The 25,527-nt window shown below is 47.8% G+C and overlaps 3 protein-coding genes and 2 long non-coding RNA genes across 5 annotated transcripts; 2 read left to right on the forward strand and 3 right to left on the reverse strand.

The window, feature by feature from the left end:
* On the forward strand, positions 400–1,637 carry LOC8076991. Its single transcript, XM_002439905.2, has one exon. It carries the CDS (start codon positions 762–764, stop codon positions 1,320–1,322), a length of 561 nt encoding a protein of 186 aa, XP_002439950.1. The 5' UTR covers positions 400–761; the 3' UTR covers positions 1,323–1,637.
* Positions 2,703–5,642, reverse strand: LOC8076992 (WRKY transcription factor WRKY24). Its single transcript, XM_002441210.2, has 5 exons — positions 5,261–5,642; positions 4,924–5,145; positions 3,855–4,486; positions 3,598–3,768; positions 2,703–3,508 (listed from the first exon to the last, which is right to left on the reverse strand). Exons 1-5 carry the CDS (start codon positions 5,540–5,542, stop codon positions 3,034–3,036), a joined length of 1,782 nt encoding a protein of 593 aa, XP_002441255.1. The 5' UTR covers positions 5,543–5,642; the 3' UTR covers positions 2,703–3,033.
* LOC8064127 lies at positions 8,763–12,295 on the reverse strand. The gene is made up of 2 exons (XM_002441211.2): positions 12,029–12,295; positions 8,763–10,919 (listed from the first exon to the last, which is right to left on the reverse strand). The coding sequence occupies exon 2, from the start codon at positions 10,755–10,757 to the stop codon at positions 9,057–9,059; it is 1,701 nt and encodes a 566-aa protein (XP_002441256.1). The 5' UTR covers positions 10,758–10,919; positions 12,029–12,295; the 3' UTR covers positions 8,763–9,056.
* LOC110429990 lies at positions 16,426–17,994 on the reverse strand. The gene is made up of 3 exons (XR_002447149.1): positions 17,684–17,994; positions 16,778–16,850; positions 16,426–16,646 (listed from the first exon to the last, which is right to left on the reverse strand). It is a non-coding gene; the product is annotated as an uncharacterized LOC110429990 (long non-coding RNA).
* Positions 21,393–21,990, forward strand: LOC110430569. The gene is made up of 2 exons (XR_002447917.1): positions 21,393–21,728; positions 21,822–21,990. It is a non-coding gene; the product is annotated as an uncharacterized LOC110430569 (long non-coding RNA).

The raw sequence follows: 25,527 nt of genomic DNA on the forward strand, positions 1-25,527 counted from the left end.
ATTTCAGGCAACCAATTTAGTTGTGAATTCGTGAAACTAATCACTAAGCTTCTTGTATCCAAACGAGTTACAGAGCTGACATGCGTTTAGGAATCAGGCATACTACGGAACTATAACACATGATCTGATGGTTGAATGAATCTTCGAGGCTCTAGTTTTTCGAGTGACCATACAACAAGTTGTACATTCCACTACAACATACCAGCATATTTGCTAGTTTATGTAAAAGACGTACTATACCACAATAAAAATTGTATCACCTATTTTCTAATAAATTACAAAAGAACAAGAGGTTAACCTCTTAATCCAAAACCCTGTGTTTTTTTTAATTCTTTTATATAGACGGTCATGAATACACTGAAACAAAATTATGCTCATCATTAAATCAATTGGCTCATCACAACAAGAAAACAAAGCTTTCACTAGTACTTCAAATTTTCAAGCGTCTATACTGCTGTCATCCATTGGCCTGCTATTAAACCGTGCGCCACAATGTAACGGCTCGTTCACGAGAAAAAGAAATGTGTACCCATTGCATTATACTCACAAGTCACTTGAACATCCATGCACCATGATGGATGCCGCCCCGGCAAAACAGCTCTATATAAACCTCCGTCGTAGCCTTTCTCCGTGCCATCACCTCATCATAACTCTCTCCCCAGAAGGAACCGTGCGACGGGCATCTCCTCCCCCGTGTCAGCACGACACGACGCACCAGGCAGCAGCAGCCGGCGGCGCCGGGAAGGAGGGAGAAGTTGGTAATGGGGAACAGCCTCCGGTGCTGCCTGGCGTGCATGCTCCCCTGCGGCGCGCTGGACGTGGTCCGCGTGGTGCACCTGAGCGGGCACGTCGACGAGTTCAGCTGCCCCGTCGCGGCGGCCGACGTCCTCGCCGCGCACCCGAACCACGCGCTCACCGACGCGTGGTCCGCCGGCGCGTCCCGCAAGATCGTCATCCTTTCGCCCGACTCCGAGCTCAAGCGCGGCCGCATCTACTTCCTCATCCCCTCCGCCGCGTGCTCATCGGCGCCCGCCGCCGCCGAGATGAAGAAGAAGAAGCGCAGCAAGAGCCGCGCCAGCAACACCAAGAAGAAGGCGCACGGCCACGGCCACGGCCACCGGAAGCGCGGCGGGGCCGCCTCTGTGGCGGTGGCGGCGTCGCTGATGAGCACGGCGGAGCAGGACAACTATTTGCGGGAGCTCCTGTCGGAGAAGCGGGAGGTGAGCCTGAGCCACTACCGGCGGCGGCGGAGCGGCGCCCGCCCCGGCGTGTGGCGGCCGCGGCTGGAGAGCATAGCGGAGGAGGAGCCGTCGTCAGAGTAGCTCTCCCTCTGATCCACGAGTTGTTCTCGCCATTTCTTTGTCATTTCTCCATCTTCTGATGTGAATATCTAGAATCACCGGCCGGCCGCCGATGAGGAAGCGTTTTGGGTTCTCTGTTCTCTCTCGCGGCTTGGCTCTGTTCGATCCATGGTCTCCCTGTTTTGTGTGTGTAAGCATCTTCAGGGCTGCTTCAGCGCTCTTTGCCTCGGAAGTCGAGTGGAAACTGGAGAGCGATAAAAACACTGAGCGATTGTAAGATCCAAGCCAATCTGTACAAACAGAATTACTAGTTTGAGTTCATCTGGGTTTTGTTTATCTGCAAGTTGCTTGGCATTGTTGGGTTGTTGTGCTCTGAATCCTCGTGTTTCGCTGGGAGTGCGGAGGAGGCCAGGACCAGGAGTGCCGCACTACTGCTCGCCGGTCGCCGCGACGCCGTGGAAGATGACTTCCGGTCAAACTTAAGCCCCCCGTGCATCTGCCTCTGCAGGGCACTGCACCGGCGGCGACGTGTCGACGGCAGCAGCGATGGATCCGAAATCTGCGACCGGTTTGTCCAGCAGCTGCCCGACCAGCTTTATGCCCGGCCAGCTGTGAAGAATCACTCGCCTTCAGTATTTCTTCTGACTTCATGAGCACGTGTTAGCCCGGCATGGTCGCAAGTAAAATTTGACTCTTTTGTAGAACGAAGAAGATGCATGAACTGAACACTTTATCTGTTTTAGCTTAAGATCTTGTTTAGTTCACCCTGAAAACCAAAAAGTTTTCAAGATTTTCCGTCACAGCGAATCTTGTAGCACATACATGAAACATTAAATATAGACGAAACCAAAAACTAATTACACAGTTTAGCTGTAAATCACAAGACGAATCTTTTGATCCTAGTTAGTCTATGATTGGATAATATTTATCACAAACAAACAAAACAAAAGTGCTACAGTACCGAAAACTTTTCAATTTTTGGAACTAAACAAGGCCTAATTGTTAGAAGAAAAAAATATGGAACTAATAAGATTGAAATTTGAATGACAAGACTTATAGTCATGACATGATAAGACATGTGCTACAATATGACCACCATAACTCAAATTTACAATTAAAGGCATATTGAAAATATATGGAGAAAAACAAATATAAAAATATCGAATAATTGATAAGTTACAACCAAATAAACATCAGAATATCTACACATGTATTGTGTTAGAAAATGAAGGCACACACTGAGCAGTGGTAATAACTTTTATTAGTGTAGATATTAATTACATGAACTTCATTGATCCTAGTCTATGCAGAAACATAGTTTGTTTTACTAGTAACAGTAGAAATAAAAATGTACACAAAATCATGATAAAAAAGCATAGTGTATTTTTGACTGTACTAAGATACATGAACTGAACACTTTATCGATTAAGATCTAAGCACTTACAACAATTTCCTTTTGAAAAAAAAATGCAGTCAAACTGCTGAAAAACCATTTCCCCATGGCCTTACTTCCTACTATACAGCAATAATGTGATGTGTCCTACGTTTCTTGTACATGTTACAGAAGGCTACCCTGGCTGTCTACAGATGATGCCCGCAAAGTTGGGGCCTCCAAACAAATCAACAAAACCACTATAGATTGTGTACATAATCTGTGTCGAGTCAAAAAAGAATCACAAGTAGTGCGAGCATGTCCTGCCAATCGATGCGGCAGTGAGTGTGGTTCATCCGGTCAGAACAGGAGCGGCTGCTCAAAAAACATGTCGTCTCGTGGCTCGTCCTTGGCGTAGTACATCGCCTCGTTCGTCGTCGTCGTCTGCTGCTGCTGGTGGCTCGTGTAAGAGTACGCCGCCGTGCCCGCCGGGTGGCCGAACCCGGACAAGGCGAAGCCGCTCTCCGCGGCCTGCATCATCGGCGCGCCGCCGTGCAGGCCGCCGCTGGCCCCGAAGCCGAACCCATCGGCGGTCCGGACGAGGCCGCCATGCTGCTGCTGCTGCTGGTAGCAGCTCCCGCCGCCGGCCTGCTGCGGCATCTGATGCGCCGCCAGCGCGGCGCGGTGGTAGAGCGAGGCGCTGCTGCCGCGCGCCGGCGGCACGTCGTGGTTGTGCTTGCCCTCGTACGTGGTGACCACCGCGCGCGTGTCGTGGCACGCACGCTCCACGTGCTTCCGCACTGGGCACCCTGCAGTCGTGCACTTGTAGTAGCTCCTGCAAGACGTGCATGCATGCATGTGAGCTCACACGCGTCGAAACTCGAACGCTTCCGTCGTCGCAGCAGCCAGCAGTATAGTACGTACCTCGGGTTCGGGTTGCCCTTGACGACCTTCTGCCCGTACTTGCGCCACCGGTAGCCGTCGTCGAGGACGTCGATGTCGCTCATCGTTTGCACGACGACCCTCGGCTCCCGCACCGTCCGGTTGTTGCCGGACAACGAGACCCCTCCGTCGCCGTCGCCACCATCTTTCCTCCTGGGAAGGAACCGTAACACGTTAACACCCATGCTGCAACACGCACTGAACAGACTGCGTGTTCGTTCGAAAGTTCGGTGCCTCACCATCTCTTGGAGTCGGGTTCATCGTCGTCGAGATCGTCGGCGCCGGCGAAGTTACCGGCCAGCCGCGAGCTGACGCCGTTGATCTCGTCGTCGCCGCCGAATGACCCCGACGAGTTCTCGGGCGTCGCCACGGGTGTGCCGGACAGCGCGCCGAAGGAATGCTCGGGCACGGCGTCGCCGACGCTCTGCAGCACGTGCGACGCCGGCGCCGGCGCCGAGCTTGCGCTCCGGCGGGTGCTCTGCGGCTTCGGGTGGTTGTGCGCGCCCTTGTACACGATCTCCGTGACCTGCCCGTCCGGCGACCGCTCCACCTTCTTCTTGGTGGGGCAGCCCGGGAAGCTGCACTTGTAGTAGCTGCGCGGGTTCTCGCTCCCCTTCATATTCTTCTGCCCGTACTTGCGCCAGTTGTACCCGTCGTCCGACGACGGCCGGTTGCTCTGGCTCTGCTCGCGGAAGCAGCCGGATACCGCCGGCCCGGGAGCCCCGCCGTAGCCGCCGTTCCCGAGCATGCTGTTGTCAGGCTGCGCCGCCGCCGGCGCCTCGAATTGCGTACACGGTTCCTGGTAGGCCCATGGCGGCTGCTGCTGCTGCTGCTGCAACTCGCCGCCGTTGTACGAGTCTCCTACTCGTCCCTACATATATATAACAGTGCAGCGCTATTTTTAGACATCAAATACGTATGATTTAAACAATATAATGATTTTCGAATTAAAATGGACTTTGCTCTACTCGGTCTTGAGAATCGCTCGACATTATTGACTATCGTGAATTAGTGCTATAGTAGATTTGTGATCATTGAAAGCAACAGTTGGGGGCATGCATGCATGAGATCAACATCTGGCGTCATGAGAGATGTCCAAATTATCCAAATAAAGTTAAAAAAAGAACATGTCAGCATCTTAAAACAGGACACACATTAGTACTACTACAGTACTACAGGCGCTACAAGCTACAGGCAAACTGCTAGAGACGAGTGCGTGGACTTTCTTGACTGGAGTTTGCTTGCTGCCTCTGTATTCAGATATTCTACCGTGAAGTACTAGTTCATGATGTCAATCATATCGCTTACCAACGGCGCCATCAGCACTGATGACTGCAGATAGGACGCCGAGTGCGAGGCACCGGTCATCGTCGACGTCGACGTCGCCGGCGGTGCGGACGCCGCCGTCTGGAACGTGAAGTCGGTGTACTGCTGCTGCTCGGTCTTTACGCTGCCGCTTAGGCTCTCCGACGTCCCCATCCAGTTGAAGGGCTCTGACGGGATCGCGCCCGTCGTCGGCGACGGGAATAGCTGAAACATCAGCAAAACCTTCGCGTTAGCAACTGACAGGCGGCAAACAAACATGCTCGACGCAACAACGCACGTTCATGCATGCACGCCGGCGGCTCCGTGCGTGCTAACTTACGCTGGGAGTGAGGAGGATCGGCGAGTCGAGGATGCCGGAGAAGGCGTGGAGGTACGACGCCGGCGACGCCGGCGGGTGCGACGACGACAGCGGGAGGGAAGGCGGGGTCATGGCCTTGAACTTGGACAGCCCGACTCCCCCGTTGTCCGCCGCTCCGCTGCTAGAAGCTGAGGAGCCACCGCCGCCTAGGAAGTTGGCGAAGGAGGTGGTCGGGAACGAGAGCGCGACCGGCCCAGAGTTAGCCGCCAGCGTTCCGCCGAAGCTCCCCGGCGTCGAGGTCATCGCAGGCGAGGAGAGGAGGGTCGTCGGAGGCTGCCGGAGGGAGGCAAGACGAAGACGAATGGAACGAGAAGCAGCCGGGCGGGCGACGGCGTATAGGATGGTGAAGTGATGTCGAGAGTCGAGACCGACCCGTCTGCGGCCTATATAGACGTTCGAAAGTTTGACCATTGACCAGTCAGCGCTCCCCGGGCGTCTGACTGGCGTGCGGCTGCGCAGCGGCCATTCCACACTTCCCCCGCTCGAAGATCCTCCTCACCCACCAATGGCGGGACGGGAGCGCGTCCTGCAGGCCCGTGGGCCCCCATGGTTGGCCGGTGCGGGTCGCGGTGACGGCGTGAGCCAGCGGTGGAGTGGCGGTCGGGGATGGTTTCTTTGACCTGCTCAAGGGTCCTGGGGGGGGTTCTTATTAATTCCTAGGATTATTTGAAGTTAAACTTTTCAAACTGATTAAATATTTTTTAAAAAGCTAAGATTTATAGTATCAAATTAGTATCACTCTAAAAAGTTTTAGTATCCGATGTGACACTCAAAAATTTTTCATCTTCAATTTAAATAGGGCCTTAATTCCTTCCCAAATCCTAATTTTTTTAAGATTCCTGTCACATCGAATCTTTAGACACATGCATGAAACATTAAATATAGATAAAAATAAAAACTAATTACACGGTTTATCTATAATTTGTGAGACGAATATTTTAAGCCTCGTTAGTTTATAATTAGACAATATTTATCACATACAAACGAAAATGCTACAGTGCCGTTTCCTAAAAATTTTTGGAACTAAACAAGGCCTTAGTCAAATCTTAACAAAATTGGCTAAATTTTGTAAATTAATTTATTTAGGGACGGAGGGAGTACTAAGGGCTAATCACATCGTGCTGATCGGAAGGCCTTGTTTAGTTTTAAAAAAATTTGGAAAATTAACACGGTAGCACTTTCGTTTGTATTTGACAAATATTGTCCAATCATAGACTAACTAGGCTCAAAGGATTCATCTCGTCAATTCCGACTAAATTGTGTAATTAGTTTTTATTTTCGTCTATATTTAATACTTGATGCATGCGTCTAAAGATTCGATGTGACGGAAAATCTAAAAAAATTTGCAAAATTTTTTTGAACTAAACAAGGCCTTAGTTTACGCGAGGTGAATCAGAGCGAATCTATGCAGCGGTGAGCGCGGCGAATGGGAGGACTGCCCTGCGTAGCAAACCGTCGTAGATAAAGTGAGCTCGGTGTGTTTTAAAATTCGATTTGCAGCTGAAATTTCCACTGCTCTCCGGTTGTCAAAATGGGTCGTGTTGAACGGTTCTGCAGCTGAATTCTTTTTTGCTCCGTTTATCTGGTATGGTTGCAACTTCAGCTTCTAGCTGCAGCTGGAGGAGTCAGCAGACTCGGAAACGGTGATTATTCTGGATTATTGTATTGCTTGCTGGTAGAGGTGGAGCTATGGATGATCGAATTTGTAAGGTAGCAGGTACCTTGACCTGTTCTTTGATCACTCTACTGCGTACTTCAAAGAAACCTGTATTTAGTGGCTCGCTTGACTTGGCTTATATAGCCTTATTAGCACTGCGTGATGCATGAGCATGACTTCGTAAGTTTTGACGAGCACTGGCCCCAAAACTGCAAAAGCTTATAGTTCTTAAGCCATGCGTGCAGACAAAATTAGCTTCAAACGCACCAGATCTCGGCAAACAGATCTATCGAAGTCCATGGTCTCCGTCACGACAGATCAGTTAAAAGCCCCCAAGGACAGGACAGCAGAAGGGGTGTTCACTGAAGTAGGGACGGGACGGGACGGGAACGGGAACGGGACGCCCCCGACACTTCGCAGCAGCGCGCTACGAAAAGAAACGTGACTGGCTGACTGCCCTGCCGTGCGCGAAGCGTTTTCGACCAAAAACGGACGGACCGCCGCCGCCCCGCCCGTCCGTCGCCGCGCGCCCGCGGCACGTGCGAGACCGACCTGACCTCCGCGCGCCCCGCCGTGGCAATGGCAAGTCGCGCGCACGGGCAACGGACGGACGCGTGCACGCGGCTTCGTTTACGTTTTTACTCGCGCGCCAGTCGAGTTCAGACGCCGAACCGAACGGCAGGCAGGCAGCTCGGAACGGAACGGAACGGAACGCATGTGATTCTCCTTCTCGAGTCGACGCCTCGCGCCGTACGCTCGCCTGGGCGATGACGATTCTCGGAAGATGGCCGGCCGCGGCCGGGGACGGTCAAGAGGCGTTCCGTTCGTGCCACTGCCCACCGCCAAAACTTTCTGAGAAATTGCCTCCCGAGTGGAGGCAGGCAAAAGGGGCAACGCGTGATAGTAAGAGCTGTTCTCCATGCATGGCTCTTTGCTTGGGACGGAGGAACAGGGAAATGGAAGGCGAGAAGCTGTGCTTACTTGAACGGAGAACCGGTCTTATTCTGCTGGTGGTGATGATGCATTCTGAAAACCATGTTCTACCACAAACATACGTACCTTTCATTGACTTTGGCACGGGGTTCGATGAGAGTTATTTGTACCAGTGTAACGCCTCAAATGTATCCCTCTCCAAGAAAGGTAAAAAAAAAAGTGCAGCACAACAGATGACGGTATGGATTATTGGTCTGCTGAACGTTTCAAGCATACTCTGTTCATCCCAGATCAGAAAAATTTGCCATTGAGCAAGAGATTCCTCAGGCAAGTCATGCTAGTAAAATAGAGAGAAAATTTTGAAGTTCTCACAAGAAAAATAAACATTCGATCATCGATTAGTAGACTAATTAATCATTGACAATGACAGCTATTGATCTAATCTGCTATAAAGCAAACAACTTTGCCATTAAGAAAATGAAAAGCTCACCCCAATACCATATACCAGATTCCAGGTGACGATTTTGCTATGAATCAAATGCTTCCCTTCGGAACTATAATGAAAACAGATGATGAAACGGGTGGCGGTGTTGAACTTGTCAAAGTTATATATATCCTGGCAATCTCCTGTGCAGATCCTAGACGAATGGTTTGCTACTGAACCGGGAACTGAAACTGTCATGCTGTAAGTTTTACGATTGTTGGAGAAGAAATAGGTATAACAGGAGAGGAGAGAAGAGAGATCACTTGGACACTAGTGCAGTAATAAAAGGAGATGCCGTGATCACGGAAGAAGGCTTATCCCAGAATCATATAAAATTCCACGATGAAACATGAGAGTATGGTGGAAAGAATGTGCATGTAGATAAAGGCTGAGACAACAACCATTGCTCAAATTGCTGCGACAAATGGACGGACTATCAGCAGCAGCACACTTCCGTTATCATGAACACACCAGCAGATACTGAACAACAAATGAGAGATCTATACAATAATTGCACCTCACATCAAAACCAACCGTGCATGACGGAGCTGAAATGCATAACAGAACTGGACAGTCTATACATTTCTTGAGAATAAGAAAGAGTAACAGCACAGAAAATTTTCTGCCGAGGATGTATTTCCTTTACAAAAAAATATACACATCTCATGCGACCGGTAACTGCTTCATTGGATCACCCCTTTGCCATGATCTGGTCCACCTTCTCTTTGAAGAACAGATGGAGCTGGTGCCTTCATCACCCTATCACCCATTGTCGGTGAACCACCCTGAGGCGAGGAACCAGATGACCTGCGTGGGGCTGACGGGCTCTCCAGGATAAAGATCGATGGACTAGCATTGCCGCTCCTATATGGCGAACTTGGACTTGACTTGAAAAGGGCCAGACCATCTTCACGCTGCAATGGGGACATCATTACGCGGGGGGTTTCGCCAGTTACTTGCCCTGTGGGTGACCTGTCCTCTGTGATATCGTAGTAATCTGCGGTCCTGACTTCCTGAGCAAGTGAGCATGAGCAGCAGAACAACCACTGGAAACAATCTGATGCATCTGGGTTGTGGCAGCAGAAGTTGTTTTCTGGCAGGTTGAATCTCTTCCTCATCTGAATTCTCCAGAAGCCACCATACAGTAAACCAAAAAAGCACAGGAAAAGTCCAGTCAGCACCAATGCCACTTGAAGGGATTCATTGTCAACATTGCCAGCTGCCAGGACGAAGATAAAAAATGGAGCCAGGCAAAAGAGCAGAAACGTTGCGATGTGGACATACATGTTACCAAATCCAAGCCTCTGCATATTCCAGCCAAAGACACAGCAACTGCAGAAAAGTGACAAGTACGCAATAGATATCTGGTCCCAGAAATCCATTAGTCCGCCAACCCACTGAGGCCTTCTCTCTACAAAACGGCGTTCATCACTCTGGATGAAAGAGTATCTCCTCTCAAATGATTTAACCCGTGAAGTTGGCCTGCCGCTCTCAGTTGAGGCAACATCGATTTGTGCTTCTTGATCGATATCTGCATGTTCTGTATCATAATCCTTCCCAAGAGGGCTGATGATATTGTACAGACCAGCGAATGCTGCAGCCCCAATTGCAACAGAAATAGTGAGGCCAACACCTATAGGAGGCCGTTGAGATCTGCGGTACCCTAGGTTTAGACCACACAGGGCATACTGAGCAAAGCAGTTCAAATTAAGAAGGATTACGACCACCATCATGTGCATCCACTCATTAGGTTTATATGTTCCATTTTTGCAATATATCTTCCTAAGCCTTAAAATGTCCTTCTGCTCCCATCGGCAAAGAAGCACAAAGTTGTAGATCCGTTGTGGGTGTTGATAAAGGCACATGAGCGTGAATAATGCATTCAGGATTTGGTTGTTCACTTCAAACCAGGTGTCTCTTTGTGATTTGCTAGGCAAAACACGATTCAGCATTCCAGTCATAACAAGAAAGAGAATTGCACCAGATACAGCAACGACAGCAATCCAAACAAAAAGGGCCATATTCATAGGCTCTTTTATCCAATTCTTGGCCATCAGCCACAGCTGTTCCCAATTAATCCTCCTGATAAACTGGAAATGCTCATGGCTAACATGGTTGTCCGAATGGATCGAACGTGAGAACTCATCCCGTTGAATTGCGATCTGTTGAAACCTGAACGAAGTTGAGGAACCAAACTTCTTTAACTGGGGGCCAGTACAAAGGCGTTTCCAGAAATTCCTAAACCCACTCCACCGCTTTCCACGTTCTGAAACACCCTGACTGGCAAGATTGTTGATGCCTGTTGCTCCTGGAACATTGTCTGAAGCTATTGACTCTACTGGTTCAATGTCAGCTTTGAGATTTCCGTTACCGTTGGAAGCCATTTTGTTCAGCTGGAGATGTGGAGTGTCAGATTACAATTCGACCCCTTTCCACAAGGTACGCCGCCCTATTTAACACTCAGACTGAAAATGCCATTTTCCACAGAAATGATTGCTCTCTTGTATATATACAGAATGCACATACATACTACTGGCTAACCATTTCTGCAAAAACAAGAAGCAGTCCAAAAGAAAGGAAATGACAGTTACTAAAAGCCATTTAGAATGAACTCATAACTTACTCAGAAACAGTTTTTCGAAGCAAGTGTTAATTTTAGTCAAATGTCACGGCTAAGGAAGAATGAAAGAAATTGAAGTTTGTGAGGGGGGTCAAAGACCAGGTATGCGATATCATAATGAAACCTTGTATTCCTCTCCATTCCAAATTATAAGACGTTTTGGCTTCACTAAATACATTACTTTTACTATGTATTTAGACATAGTGTATATCTAAGTGCATGACAAAAACTATGTATCTAGAAAAGCCAAAATGTCTTATAATTTGGGATGGAGGGAGTAGAAAGAACTAATGAAACAATGCAAAAGTTTATGACAAACTTCAAATTTTTTTTTTAAAAAAAAAACATCTCCAAAGTATTACGTAAAACAATTCTGGTTCCAGAGCTGTACAATCCATGTTTGTTGATTACTAACTCGTTATCCTTGTAAAAGCAGTCACGTTAATTAGTTTTCACAAAATGTCCGGCTATTCCTACCCAGTTCCAATATTTTCAGAGATCCCAACAATTATACTCTTGATACCTTGGGTCCATGCTTCTTCTTTTTTTCCTTAACTAAAAATTATCAGGGCACTCGAGCAGAGTTATATCGATCAACTACAGGTGTACAGAACTGAAAATGTGTACATATATAACTCTAGAGAAAGAAATAAAAGGATGCCCTAGGACCAACTACATCTTAAGCGTTACATGCTCGATGCTATATCAGTAAGTACCGAACTCAGTTGACTTGAATCTGCTGCGAAGCCGACACCAAAGGGCCCCGTGAAATCCAAACTGATTTCTAAACAGATTTATGTACTACCACTCTACCAGTACTAGTACTAGTACTACTATGTGAAATGGTGTTTGGAAACAGCACACGCAAAGAGTAGGTATCTCCTAAGTCGACCGATTGCTATGTACCTTAACAAGGAATCCATGAAATTCCTGCGGAGAAGAAGCAGGCAACAAGCCAAGCGATCCATCGATTATCCATCAGGAGCAGCGCTCAAGGAGGGTAAGTAAGGAGGAGGAGGAGGAGGGAGCGCTCACCAGCGAGCAGCAGCCGGTGCCCGGAGTAGCGCGCAAGCAAAGGCCGGGATTCCTGCCTTCCCCAGCCGCCGCCGCCGCCACCGCCAGCGAAGCCCAAGGGCGGATTGGGGGAGGAAGCTAGGAAAGGAGACCGCTCCAGCAGCCGCAGAGGCATTTGTTGTGGGCGCCCCCTACCGTTTGCGAACAGAACAGCGTGGGAGCGCGAGGAGTCAACGTGGCCGCGGGGAAAGTCGGATTCCGGCGCAGTCCGCGTTGCGTTGCGCCAACTCCCCCACACCACAAGCCAAACGGGACGGGGCTCGGTCGCTCCCCTGCCGGGCTATCGGCCACGTCCTGGGCAGCCGGGCAGCCAGCGGGGTAACGGAGAAAACGCCCGCGAATCTGTCTCCGTGCCAACCGCTGGGGCCTGGCGGCTTGGGGCAACGGTTGCAGAGACGGAACGTCGCCGTGGGTTCCCACTTCCCACCACGGGCCAGGATGGGATCATGACCTTTCTAAAAAAATTTGCAACATCGAATCTTTAAATATATGCATGGAGTATTAAATATAAATAAAAATAAAAACTAATTACACAGTTTAGTCGAAATTGACGAGACGAATCTTTTGAGCCTAGTTAGTCCATGATTGGACAATATTTATCAAATACAAACGAAAGTACAACCGTGTCGATTTTCTAAAATTTTTTAGAACTAAACAAGACCCATATATCAGATCATGGTAGTCAGGGCATCAGAGGTTTAGAGGTGAGGCAAAATTGTGGGGACATCTAGGTGCCGACCCAGGGGCACCGAGCCGCCTACCGACCAGGCGAGATTGGGCCTAGTGCCTCTCCCGCGCGGCCCACTGCAGCCCATCAACTTTTGCGGCCTCCCTCTTCCTCGTGATCGTCACTGTTGTCCATACTCCCTGAACCCTTTTTCTTCTAAGTTGCCCGGTGGAGTTGGAGATGAGGGAGTGAGAGAGGTACCGGTATCGGAGATGGAAACAAGGAAGACAATGACGAGCTCGATGGAGGTGTAGGCGTGGTGATGGTTGGGCCACACTAGGCCAGTTTGCTTGGGTAAAAGGAAGAAGTAAAATAGTAGAAGGGGAGGTCGTCGCATAGATCGTATTTAACTGATCGACAACGATGTTTTTCACAAAATTCCTATGGTTGTCTAGATCTCGTCTTTAACTCTTGATCTTGTTTGACGAATTAAGGTGTTTCAACTCGTGTTTTGACGACAACAACAACAACACTTTAGACGCTCGCTTCTATCGTTTTCATGGTTCCCTCATGTGTGGCCAAACTTCCGTGGCTATGTGCACTTTACAGCTCATATCATGTGCCCTACGCTTTGTCCCTTGTTCTGCACGTCCACATCACACGCCAGTGGCCTTCTCCTTGTCCCTTGTTCTGCACGTCCACATCACACGCCAGTGACCTTCCCCTTATTGGGAACGTTCGGATGTTCCATGTTGTGAGAACCTCTACGTTTCGAAAACATAAATGTTCTTATTTCTACGTTATAAAATGATATTTAATTTCTCATTTCCGTTATGGAAACGGAAAAAAACAAAAACATGGCTGCTAAGGACCTCCCCTATCATCGCGTCTCGCTCTCGCGAGGCAGTGCCACTAATCAATCAGCAAACTAGAACTGGGTTCGCGAGGGCGTTTGGTTTGATGCATGTTTCCACTTTAACAGCTACTACTGCTGCTGCTATCTGATTCTGCATTTCTGCTAGGTTCAGAATATCGTGCACCATTCTAGGTACGTACTGGGCTTGCCCTACTAGTAGTGGGAAATGCTGCTTTATTATTGTTTTTTTTTTGGGTGAGTTTAAGTGTACCTTTTTGCCTGTACTCCAAAGCAGGAGGGTTCCAATTTCCAAAAGCTGGCGATGACTGATGAGTTGAGCCGGCCGGTGCGCGACAAAATGGTCCAGTCCAGCAAAGTTTTGTACCCGGACCAGTCCTGGCAAGTACTCCTACACGTTACTGAGTGCCGTGCACCGCACCAACCCAAGTCCTCGACTCGTACCGTATCCACGGACCCATGCATCTGCCCGCGGATGGAGTGAGCACCTGATTGGGCCTCGCTAATACCTGGACCACACCACCCGTGCCCACTAATGGGCCTGTTCTCCGCGAAATGGGGCACTGTACGGCCCAGCGTGCCTTTCCGTTCCGTTCCTTTCGCTTTTGCCGTGTGGCCCAGATTAGTTCTGAGTTCTGACCTCGGAACAGTCTTAGTACTAGCACTACTACCATATAACAGAACATTATTTTATCAGTGCTACAACTGTCGTCCCTACTTATCATTTGAGAAGACATCACGGAAAAGTTTGGTCCATGTAACAATACTGTCAACATTTTCTAATTTTGCCATCGAATTTTAGTAAACTCTTCTAAGGTTAGGTGCTTAATTAAAATCTTTGCTGCACTTACAAGTGAATATCCTAACTATCCTAAGGAGAGTAATTTTTTTAATGGAACTAGTAACAAGTCTCAGAGCGTAATGCAAATAAATAACAAATCTTTGAGTGTATGTTACACAAGTTTGTTATTTCATTCTGAAACAAAATCAACTCAAAGTTTGTCCAGGGGCAATTAATATCAATCATTTGTTGCTCTCATTTGTTTGTTATTCGATTCAAAAACGTACATTTTTTTAAAACTGAGGGACTTTCCCCATTTCCGTTAAAGACATAATGGAAATACAACATTCGAGCCTATTTGTTTGGCTGAAAGTATTATTCGCTGATTTCTTATGAGAGAAAAATACTGTTAAATAGTTAGTAGATTTGGAAGATAAGCTCAAGCGAAAGCTTGCTTGAACCAAGCCTACACATCTGTCTCAGACGAGGCAACCTGAACATAACAGGAACACTTAACGAAAAGCGATATGACAGGATCGTTACAGAAGTATCTCCAAACAGAAAACAGCAAGATAATTTCTTCAGCCATGACACCAGCAGATCTTCAGCCAACCAAAAGCAATATGGAATGCATCTTAGTCCTTCTGATGACTTGCATCATTGCCTTCTAACATCTGTCGCCCAACTGATTTTCACAGCTATCTGGAGCACAGTATTGACGCCAGCCAATACTGCATTGGAAAAGTAGGTGTGAAGCATTTTCTTCCAAAGGACAAAAATAACGTAGGATCACTAGGCCAATTTCTTTTTATATTGTCCTTTGTTAGAATAGCATTGTTCGAAATCATCCATAAAAAGATTTTGATTTTAGCTGGGATTTTCTCTTTTCAAATCCTTTTCAAATATGGCCCAGGTTCATTGGAAGTCAGGGCATTATAGACAGACTTAACAGTAAAATGGCCTTTGTTGCCAAATTTCCAAGATATCACACCATTACCATCTCTCAAATGTACAATAGCAATTTCAGCCAAAAATTTTTTCCAACTCACTCTCGATTCATCAACCAACCATCTAGTAAAAGTTATGGCTTGAGAATTGGATTTCACCAGTGCTGCAGTTGCTGGCACAATGAAAATAATCAGGAACCATCTATCTTCCCCAAAAAAGGGGGCTTTCTGCCCATCTCTAATTCTCACCACTCTCCCCTGCAAATATATATACCTCTGATGTTCAATAAGTCTGCCCAGATGGGGGAGTCTGTCTGTCTGTGAATGAGATACTTAAATCTGATGATGTCTTGCCACAGACCATCTTCAGTATCTAATTTCCACCGCCACTTGATCAACAACGTACATAACCATGATATTCTAATATTCATGGATCTGATTTCCATTTGAGCATAGGAGTCCAAGTGAAGAGAAAAATGGAAAAAGAAAGGCACCCATTTTTTCTCGAGATGGCAAAAGATTATACAGAATTGAAATACAGAGAAAACGACCAAACCAAACCACGTTGTTGGTCCCAAGACCCAAGCATAGGGTGGACGTGCCGGCTAGGCTAGCCTGAGACATTACTGCCAACATGACATGTATTTCGATCTGCCCATACGGTGTGTCGTTCTAGCTATAGCTACAGACTCGCGTATTACGTAGTCACGTGCATTCCTAGTGGCGTGTCATTTTTCTGTTCATGGCGGTTCGACACGTGTGTCCGTTCATGGGTAACATGGAGGAAGATCTGCTTAATTGCTGTCGCTGACTGGTACAATTAAGCACCGGCCGGATGATAGACAAACACGGCCACACGAGAGAGAGCGCAACCTACCAAGTATATATTAAATATAGATAAAATTAAAAAAACTAGTTGCATAAATTAATTAGATTTTACAAGACGAATCTTTTAAATCTAATTAATCTATAATTAGACACTAATTGCTACAATAACACATGTAGTAACGATGGATTAATTAGACTTAATAAATTTATCTCACAGTTTTCTTACAGTTTCTGTAATTTATTTTTTTATTAGTATCCGAACACTTCAACAACACCCGTGTAATATTTAATGTGACATAAAAAAACTTTTTGACCTCCAACTAAATAAGGCCTCGACCTCGATGGCAAGCAATGACGATACATCGCATGCATGCTTTTTATCCTCTTGTACTCTTCTTCTAGAGTTCTAGGTTGCCTGCATCCGAAGAAACCAGCTGGCCATATTCGAGTCTAGCTTTCGCTGTGGCTGTGAACCTAGCTCACTGAAAAAAATCGTGAACCCCCTATCACACAGTTGATATTTGACGAGACATCACCCCAAGACTTTCTTTCAAGGAAAAAAACAAGACACCATCAAAATCAAGTGTCAATAGAACGAAACAAGGCAACGTACCTGTTGTTGGAAATTTGACATTGTGCACAACTACGTGCTAGATACCTAGACACACATAGGTAGGGGCGTCCACCTGCAATGTTACTAATCAAACAATGCAATCACCTTCGCTCTCTCAACGGAGACAGCGATATATCTTGATGCATAATAATTGTGTGCCAAGTACGTCCCAATCAGATATAGATCATCAAATGGCAAAGCGATGATGTATAGCGTGGAAACATGTCTTTTACCATACATGTATGTGGTGTATAGGTCAGAGTGCTCAGTTCGATTCAGATATGAATGGATTTACTAACCGAAGTATGCAGAAACATAATATCATAAAAGAAAATACACAAGTGAGAACAATATCGAGACACCATATTTAACGAGATTCAGCAATGTGCCTACATATCCTTAAGGCATGACTACAGACACTCTTCCTATAAAATAATGGCCCGCATCTGGACACTTAGCCCTACACCATATAAACTAGGTATCAAGTCGTTTCATGATTATAATAAGGGTGTTAGAGTTAGGCCAGTGTACGGAAAAATATTAGGTTTAGATTGACATAAAAATTGATGGTGGAGAACACAACACATATAATGCAAGGCAACACTCGCCTATAGACTAGTCTTTTGAATTTAATTAAGCACAACACTATCAAGCCGTAGAAAATACTTGCTAGCCGAAACCATTAATAGGCTAAAAACAAGTCCACAAGACGTATCGACAGGAAAAAATACAATATATTTCCTGATGTCGGTCATCAGAAAACTTTTCCAAAATCATGTTTTTCCTAACCCCCTATATGAATGTATAGAAACATATATTTCACAATGCACATGAATGCTTCGGCACTATAAAAAATATATATGGGGACGAATTAATCGTCTTTTAGGGTTTAAGTGAACTCCTTACTTTGCATGTCTTGTTCTTCCCTTGCACCTCTTGCGGTAGGATCTTCTCCTCCCTCTCTTGTGGCAGCAAACCTCCTACTCCTCTTTCAATCGATAGCGGATCTTTTCTTATGCTCTCTATGTTGTTGCGTGCTCACCACGAGCATGTGTATGCGAAGAGGGTGGCTGCGTCGCGTGAAGGCAAAGGGGCCAACGGTGTATGTAGGTGGAGAGGGGCGATGGAAGGAGGGAGCAATTGTGGCATAGATGGAGAGGAGACGTCGACGAGTGGAAGCAGATTGGGCGCTGATGTTGGATGCAGATCGAGGAGGCGACGTTGGGCGTCGAGCATGGGGGAGGGTAAGGCGGGGGGAAGCCTCCCGTAGGCCAATAGCCGACTCCTGTCGGTTTTTTAGTGTTAGAAATAAAATATTCTTTTCAAGCAACTATATTATTTTCTAAGTGTTTTGTGTCGTAAGCGGATTTCTACCAATGTGTTTTTTTTTCCGGTTTTTTAAACCGATGGGAGTGTTCTTCTTATTCCTGTGGGTTTAAAAACTAACACGGGGGCAATTCTCGCACGCAGCTAGCGGATCCCGTATCCCCACTGGAGCAACTCAAGAAACCAGCCGATCACCTATCCTTTCTCCGTTTCATCCTTGTCATGATGATCTAGCCACCGAGAAAGGGAAGTGGCCAACATGATTTGAAGGCGCGAGTCATGAATGGCCATCCTGTTCCTAGTATAGCTCAGTATAGTTCACTCATCCATCTATCCCACGACGCTACGATCGTGAAGGGGTAGGGGGGCGCACCTCGCTGCGGAACCACCGCCATCGATCGATAGTAACCTCAGAAGCCTCGGAGTTCCGAGTGGTCCTGCCGCCGGCCCGTCGCGTCGCGGTCGCTATAGAAATGGAGCGGAAGGTGAGAGGCGCACATAAATGGGTTCCGGGGTTGCGTCGTCGTGGTTGTGGTTCTGGTTCCGGCCGGTGATTGATCAGAGGACTGTAGCAGATCGGAGTTGCCTCTGAGTTGGCCCCGTCCTGTTTATTTCTCCTGTAGCCCACCGGTCACATGCATTCAACTACAGTGCATACATGATACATACACATGACATGATACACGCTTTAATCTAATCGATCTGGAGCCAATTTGCTGCGTGTGCACGTTTTCAGACTTTTTAGTAGAGGGTGACTGATCTCGTTGAGAATTATCCAGTAGTAGCACTTTTTTTTTTTTAATTTCTTCAGTGAAGAACTGAAGATCGTCTCAACCTTTGAAAAGTACTAAACCACTACTAGTACGTGCTGATTGAAACTGTACATGTATCCATCTCTTTTTATCCTTTAGACCTTTACAACTGTGTCACCATATATATAGAGAGAGCATCTGTGTCCATCATTGACTAGTATACTCCTACTCCACTGGGGGAAAATTTTCCGCGTACATGCGTGTCGATCGGCCGGTGTGGCCGTGCGTACGTGTGTGTATGGGCAAATAATAATGGAAAGTGCGTTGGCTGCTATAACGAACAACGCCGGGTAAAGTAAACATGGGGTTGTACGAACGTGAAAGTTGTGTGTGGCACGTCCGGAAGGTCCGCCGGCAGGCACGTCCCTGGCGGAGAAAGCCAACATGGACACCCCATGCATCCGTCCTGCCCGGCGGATATATATATATATATATATATATATATATATATATATATATATCGACCCGGTCATCTGATCAGACCGTACGTACCGTTTGCTATGTGTAGCCACCGGCTGAACGGCAGAGATTAATGAGCCCTTTGTGCCGCTACGTACTGTGTGGTACGTACGCTACAAACTCGTTGTAGCGAGTTGGGACTTGCCCGGCCGGTTAGTAGTCTTTGAGTTGACGGTTTAATACAATTTCGCGTGGCAAGAAACACTAATACTGATATCAAACATGAATGGGCTTATGGTCTAGTGGCAGGACTGTCCAGAATTATTTAGAGTATACACACGTGTGTACTGACACGCATGTGTGTGTGCGCGTGTAGTTAGTCTGAGTGTGGATGGAGTATGTGGGTTGTGCGCGTTGAAATTGTACATAATCAAAAAAATATTGATTTCACAATAATAAAGTATTGATATCAACAAAAGTTGGAAGTATAAAAAACTTAGGAAATGAAATTGAAGCGATCACTTAATCGGTAGGTGGAATTTATTCAGATCCATGGTTTTAAATCCTGTTTGGCAGGACTTCTCTTCTACTCCAATTCTACTAGGAGCTGTTTGAAACCATGTTTTAGTAAAAGAAAAGGACCCAAGGCTATTTCAAGGGCTTTGGCTCCTCTACACAAGAGAGAGCACTACCAAACAAGGTCAAATTCCTTTAGGGGTCGTGTGAAGAGGACTGAAAACAAGCAGGTACAACACAAAGAGAAGTGAAAACGAGCACTACCGAACAAAGATTGATCAGTTTCATATTTACCGCTAGTGTTGCCATGAGCATCCAACAAATAAATGGTCCTATGAAGTTCTTATGTTACCCAATACTATTCGCTTGTCTGGAAATTTGGCCTTGTTTAGTTCCGAAAAGTGAAAAGTTTTCGGTACTGTAACACTTTCGTTTGTTTATGACAAATATTATCCAATTATGGACTAACTGAGATCAAAAGATTCGTCTCGTGATTTACAGCTAAACTGTGTAATTAGTTTTTGTTTTCGTCTATATTTAATATTTCATGCATGTGCCACAAGATTCGATGTGACGGGGAATCTTGAAAACTTTTTGGTTTTCAGGGTGAACTAAACAAGGCCTTTATGCCTAAAAGTATTATTCATTAAACTGTTGTGAGAGGAAAACACTGCTAAATGTTGTCTATCTACGTTTTCATCTTATTTATATGTTATTTTTGCTTTTCTTTTATTCTTATTACGTTACGACGAGGCCCTCAGTTGTTGTCATCCAATCCTTGTCTACGAGAGGTAGCTCACCGTGGGATTCACAACTAGCAGGGGGTCAACGTGTCAATAAAGACAGAGAGCTAATATTGGAGTACATGTCAAATATGGATGAGTGTGCCGTCATCTTTAATCGTTTCCTCGTCTTATTAATCTATCGTCACTGAAATGTTAGTTAGTTCTTGTAGTGTTGTACTACTTGCCTAGCTAATAACATCCTATAACTACTGTATTATGCATTCCCGCGTTTCACCAAGAAGATAAACGTTGTCATTTCCAAGTCTTTAAATCCTAAAGTTCTTTTTGTTTACTTTTATGTTTTATTATGCATGTACTGTGTTTTTCAGTTTCTCTATTTAGAATTTTAGATTCCTTTCTTTTCTCCATTTTAGATTCCAAAACAAGCTAGGCTGGCGCGAGGGGTATATCCCTTCCTCCAGGTTTGGATGTATGGTCGCCGGCCGGCCGCGTAAGCCCGGCCGTGAGCTACTGTGCGACCGTACAGGACACCTGTGCCCCGCCCTGCGCTCGCACCAGTGGCAGCATGCGCCAGTGTCGTCGTCGCCCGGCCGCCTGGGTCCGATCGGGGCCCCGCTTCGCTCGCACGTAACGGTGCGCGCAGCGCGCTGGCAGGCCAAAGCTTTTGCAAAGTGTGGGCTTCCCGGATCGGTAGATCCCGTCCCGTCGCGCGTGCGTGCAGCGGCCGCGCACGAGACCCGACCTGTCACCGGCACCACCACCTCGCAGTCTCGCATCAAACTGCAAACGAGAGTCGCTCCACTCCTCGAAACAGTTAGTGGATCGAATCGAGCCGACCCGAAACAGAAGAGGGGCAAAGGGTTCGTGACCCTATCGACCCGAGGGTCGACCCGTGACTCCCTACGCCGCCTCGCGGCTCGGCGGCTCCTCTGCACCTCGCGTCGCTCCCCAACTCCCCCTGCTATGCTTGCCTCGGCGTGCGGTGGTGGTCGCTGCTGCTCAGTCTGGCGGAGGGACACCATGTCCGCCTCGGCGTCGTCGTCGTCGGCGGCCGAAGAGAACAAGCAGGAGGCGAGGCCCATTATGCACTGCAAGGGCGTCAACGACCTCGACAAGGTTGTGCTCCATGAGGTCCGAGGCAGCTCTGCTGAGGTACTCGTCTGCCACTCCCGCTCAATTTGCACCTGCTAGGTCGTGTTCCTGCTGCTGGATCCCGATTCAGATCTATGGCTCTTGCTAAATCAGATACGTCAACGGTAAGGTTGTGACGCTTGGCCGCCGGTATCCCTATGGCTTCCACTGATTCAACCATCGAGATTGTTGGGCAGTTTGCTTGTTTAGCAGTTCTACAGATACTGCAGATCAATGGAGAAGTAATGTAAGGTTTTATTGACGGTAAAAAAGTTGTTACTTAGCTGCTGAAGGTTTTACTACATAAAGTTCAGCACTTTATGCAGTTGATTGACAACGAGAAGTTTTCTTTTACCCTGTTCATATGGAGACTAGCAGTAGAGAGACCTCTGCTTAGTCTTTCCAAAGTGCACCGGGTGGTGATGTTGTGGTGGCAGGAGGTACTACTATCTCACATAGTCACATGCACACACGGACGCTGCTTAACTGGAGATGGTGCAGCAAGTCAGCAACAGGCAGTTGTGATGGCAACAGGTTCGACCCAAGGATACCCGCGGTTCATCGTTCGAACGGAGCGGATCGACCCCTAAACCTCATTTAGCCCAAACGGATCAGCGGGGCAGCTTTAGGAGCGCTCCGCTCCGGCCCCTTTGCAGGGTTGGTCTCGCACGGCCCCGTGCGCGCCCACAGTGGACGTCGTCCGTGGACGCGCGGTGCTGCTGCCCAGGCATCCGCCTAGCAAAAGCTAGGATTTTTTATTTATTTGTCACTTTTAAGTGTGCCAATTCTACGTGTGTCAATGACATGTAGGACCATATAAATCACTGACATGTGGGACCAAGAATAGCAAATCTGCAAGAACCGACCGTAAGGATGGCATGTTGGTGGTAAATAACTAAAAAGCCCTAGACCCCCAGGTCCCAGGCGGCGGTGGTGTCACCGGATAGGTAGGAGACCCCTCCTCGGTTCGTTTTGCACGCACAGTACGAGTACTGACGGTGCACACGCATTCAATCGCGCCGGTACGAGCCTGTCTGTGCCGCCGGCTCGTCGGTCGTACTGCTACCGTACCCCGCTACGGGTTTAATTGGCCATCAACACGGCGGTACGGTTGCATGCATATGCATGCGTTGCGCTTGCGCCTATAGCGGCAGCAGACGTACAGTACTATAGTACATGTACATGACTGCAGATTCAGCACCGCCACGCGTACGTACGTACGTATACATATGCGTCACACATGGTGTATACTATATAGCTACTCATCAGTTGGAACTTGGAATATGTTCGTCAGTCAGTTTTGACCAAACGTGAACCGCTCGATCGAGTCACCAACTTTTGCTCAAATGTTTTAACGTTTGACCTGCTCAAGTGGCGATCGCTGTCGAATAATCCAACCCAACCCAACCCAACCTCCGATTACAAAACTTGTTGGACCTTTCGATCAGTTCGCACCCGATCGATCGAGCGCGCATCATCGTCGCATGACGCATCCACCCACCACCACCTGTGGTCGTCGTTGTCGTCGCCGCCGTCCGTCGGTCCGTCCCAGCACAAAAAGCTTTCTGATGCCCCTGCTTCTGCTTTGCTTCCTCCTGCGAGGCACGTCGGCCTATGCCCCCGCGACACATGGCCAGTGACGGCGTGACGCAGTGCGCAGCGCTTTCTGAGGTCACTCAGGGACGCGTGTTTGTTTCAGCTTTATCTGCTTAATTTACTAATTATTCAACAGTATTTTTCTCTTCTAATAAATTAGCGAACGACATTTTAACGTGCTCGTAGCTAGCCCATCGCCATTGGCCGGTCAGTTGGATGGCCACTTGCGACGGACCAGGGGAAAAAAATCACGGGCACACAAAAAGGAGGCCGGGGAGAGAAACCTGGAAGCGCACGCACGCACACCATACTTTTGGCCGGACGGAGGCAAAAGCGAGAGACAGGGATCGGAAGGCCGGCGACACTCGATTCGATCGGCGGCCGTCCCGTGTCACACGTACTACGTACCACTCGCCTGTCAATTCCTCTCTCGGTCTGGTCCCCCAACCAGAGCCACCAGAGGGTTCCTTCAGCACGTTGCTGCTGCCATGGACCCTACGTCCCTACCGCCGGCCAAGGTTGTTGGATTATTAACCCTCTCGCTGGTTCTTCTCTCCGATCCACACATGAGTGGAGGAGTCATGACGACGACCCTACCTCTACCTGGCCTTTGTTGGCTCTCCCATCGACGACGCTCCGAGCTAGCTAGAGGTCGTCGTCGTCGTCGTCGCTGCTGCACTGTTGGGACGACATGCGTGTACTAGCAGTACGTATTTCTGCCAAGTGGGTAGCACCAGTAAACTACCTCGCTCAGTCGCTCTACACCATGCATACATACGCCCGCCAGGTACGGTGGTGGTGGTGGTCTTTAATTATTTAACTAAAATAGCCGCCGTGCTTATATAACAGGCATAGCAGGAGAGTAAGTGGTTGGAGGGGAGCATATGCTCAGCTCAGCTCACCGTCTCGCCGGCATGGATGGCCATGGCCGTATGGCAGCAGCTCCGATGCGGAGGATGGCGAGGTGCGCGAGGTGGAGAAGCAGGGCACGTGCATGCATTTCTTTCGCTCGCCGATTTGGCAGCGGGCCGGCCGGCTAGCGGCTCACGCATCGCCGCGCAACGTGAAATCCGTAGGACCGTGTGCAGGTACCCACCTTGATCGAACGGGAGATAGGTTATCGTGGCTTCAAGATTCGTGAAGGCGGGGTATGGTAAAGACCCTTGCTGGCAATTATTATTGCTTACATGATACCAACGTGGAGCCGATGTGGCAGTGTTGGCCCGGGTAACCGAAACCGTAAAAAATGGCACTGGGTGAATGAAATATAAATGCGGTGGTTGGCAAGCTTCCAGCACAAGGAGGACGAAGGGGTATGCATGTGTATAACAAGGAAGCGAATGGATGGGTGTTTCCAGGCATGGATCCAAAGGAGAATTGGAGGAAGTGTGCAACTGAAAGCTTAGGACTAGCTAGCATGTTTGATACTGCATCAACTGCTGCTGTATTAGCAGCTACATGTGGAGAGGGAGCTTGGGCGGATGAAACATTTCGGCGGGATAGTGGAGAAGTCGATGGGTTCGGTGGCAGATTGAACGGGCCGCCAATGGTGGTGGGGAATGAAGGGGATACGGGAGAACAAGGGGGCATCGGTTCATCGACAGTGACAATGCAAGCGACGGGAGGAGCGCCGGCAGGAAGAAACGAGCGCTTGACAACATCGTACGACTGCAAGAAGAGGTACGCATGAAACTACCATGTCGATCTCTGAGTTATCGTAACAAGAATGGAATGCAAAACATTTAATAAGTAAACAGTTTTAGATTGTGGATAAACTTATCGAATTTCACGTAAAGAGTGTTTATTATCTATAGAGTGCATTATGGATCGATGTGATCTAAAAATACATAGGCTAGTGTGGTGTGGCGGACAACATTCCTAAAACATTAAACCAAACAGGTAGTATGTGATAACCTGTTAGTAGTCGGATGACCAAAGGCTTGGAGTATCTGTTAATATGAGTGCAGGAAGAGAGGGATGTCGGGACCGGATGCAAAAATAGCACCGACAGAAGAGAGCGCGCTGTCAAGAGCAATAAAATCTAGTATAGATCGAAAGAGTGAGGCTATATTCTTCCCGTACGAAGGGACGAGATTCAACTCGTTTGAAGAGGCTAAGGAGTTCTACAATCTGTACTCTTGGGAAGTAGGATTTGGAATCCGCACTTCCCGAGGGAGAACAAACAGTAACAGTTACACGACCAAGAAAGACCTGTGCTGTTCGT

The sequence above is a fragment of the Sorghum bicolor genome, chromosome 9, assembly GCF_000003195.3.
Source record: "Sorghum bicolor cultivar BTx623 chromosome 9, Sorghum_bicolor_NCBIv3, whole genome shotgun sequence".
NCBI lineage: Eukaryota > Viridiplantae > Streptophyta > Magnoliopsida > Poales > Poaceae > Sorghum > Sorghum bicolor.

Bases quoted from the DNA above. Each gene is read 5' to 3' on its own strand.
- LOC8076991 (XM_002439905.2), top strand. From the start codon at position 762: ATGGGGAACAGCCTCCGGTGCTGCCTGGCGTGCATGCTCCCCTGCGGC.
- LOC8076992 (XM_002441210.2), bottom strand. From the start codon at position 5,542: ATGACCTCGACGCCGGGGAGCTTCGGCGGAACGCTGGCGGCTAACTCT. The intron at 5,146-5,260 runs GTAAGTTAGCAC...CTGATGTTTCAG, and splicing joins CGATCCTCCTCACTCCCAGC to CTATTCCCGTCGCCGACGAC. The intron at 4,487-4,923 runs GTAAGCGATATG...ATATATATGTAG, and splicing joins CAGTGCTGATGGCGCCGTTG to GGACGAGTAGGAGACTCGTA.
- LOC8064127 (XM_002441211.2), bottom strand. From the start codon at position 10,757: ATGGCTTCCAACGGTAACGGAAATCTCAAAGCTGACATTGAACCAGTA.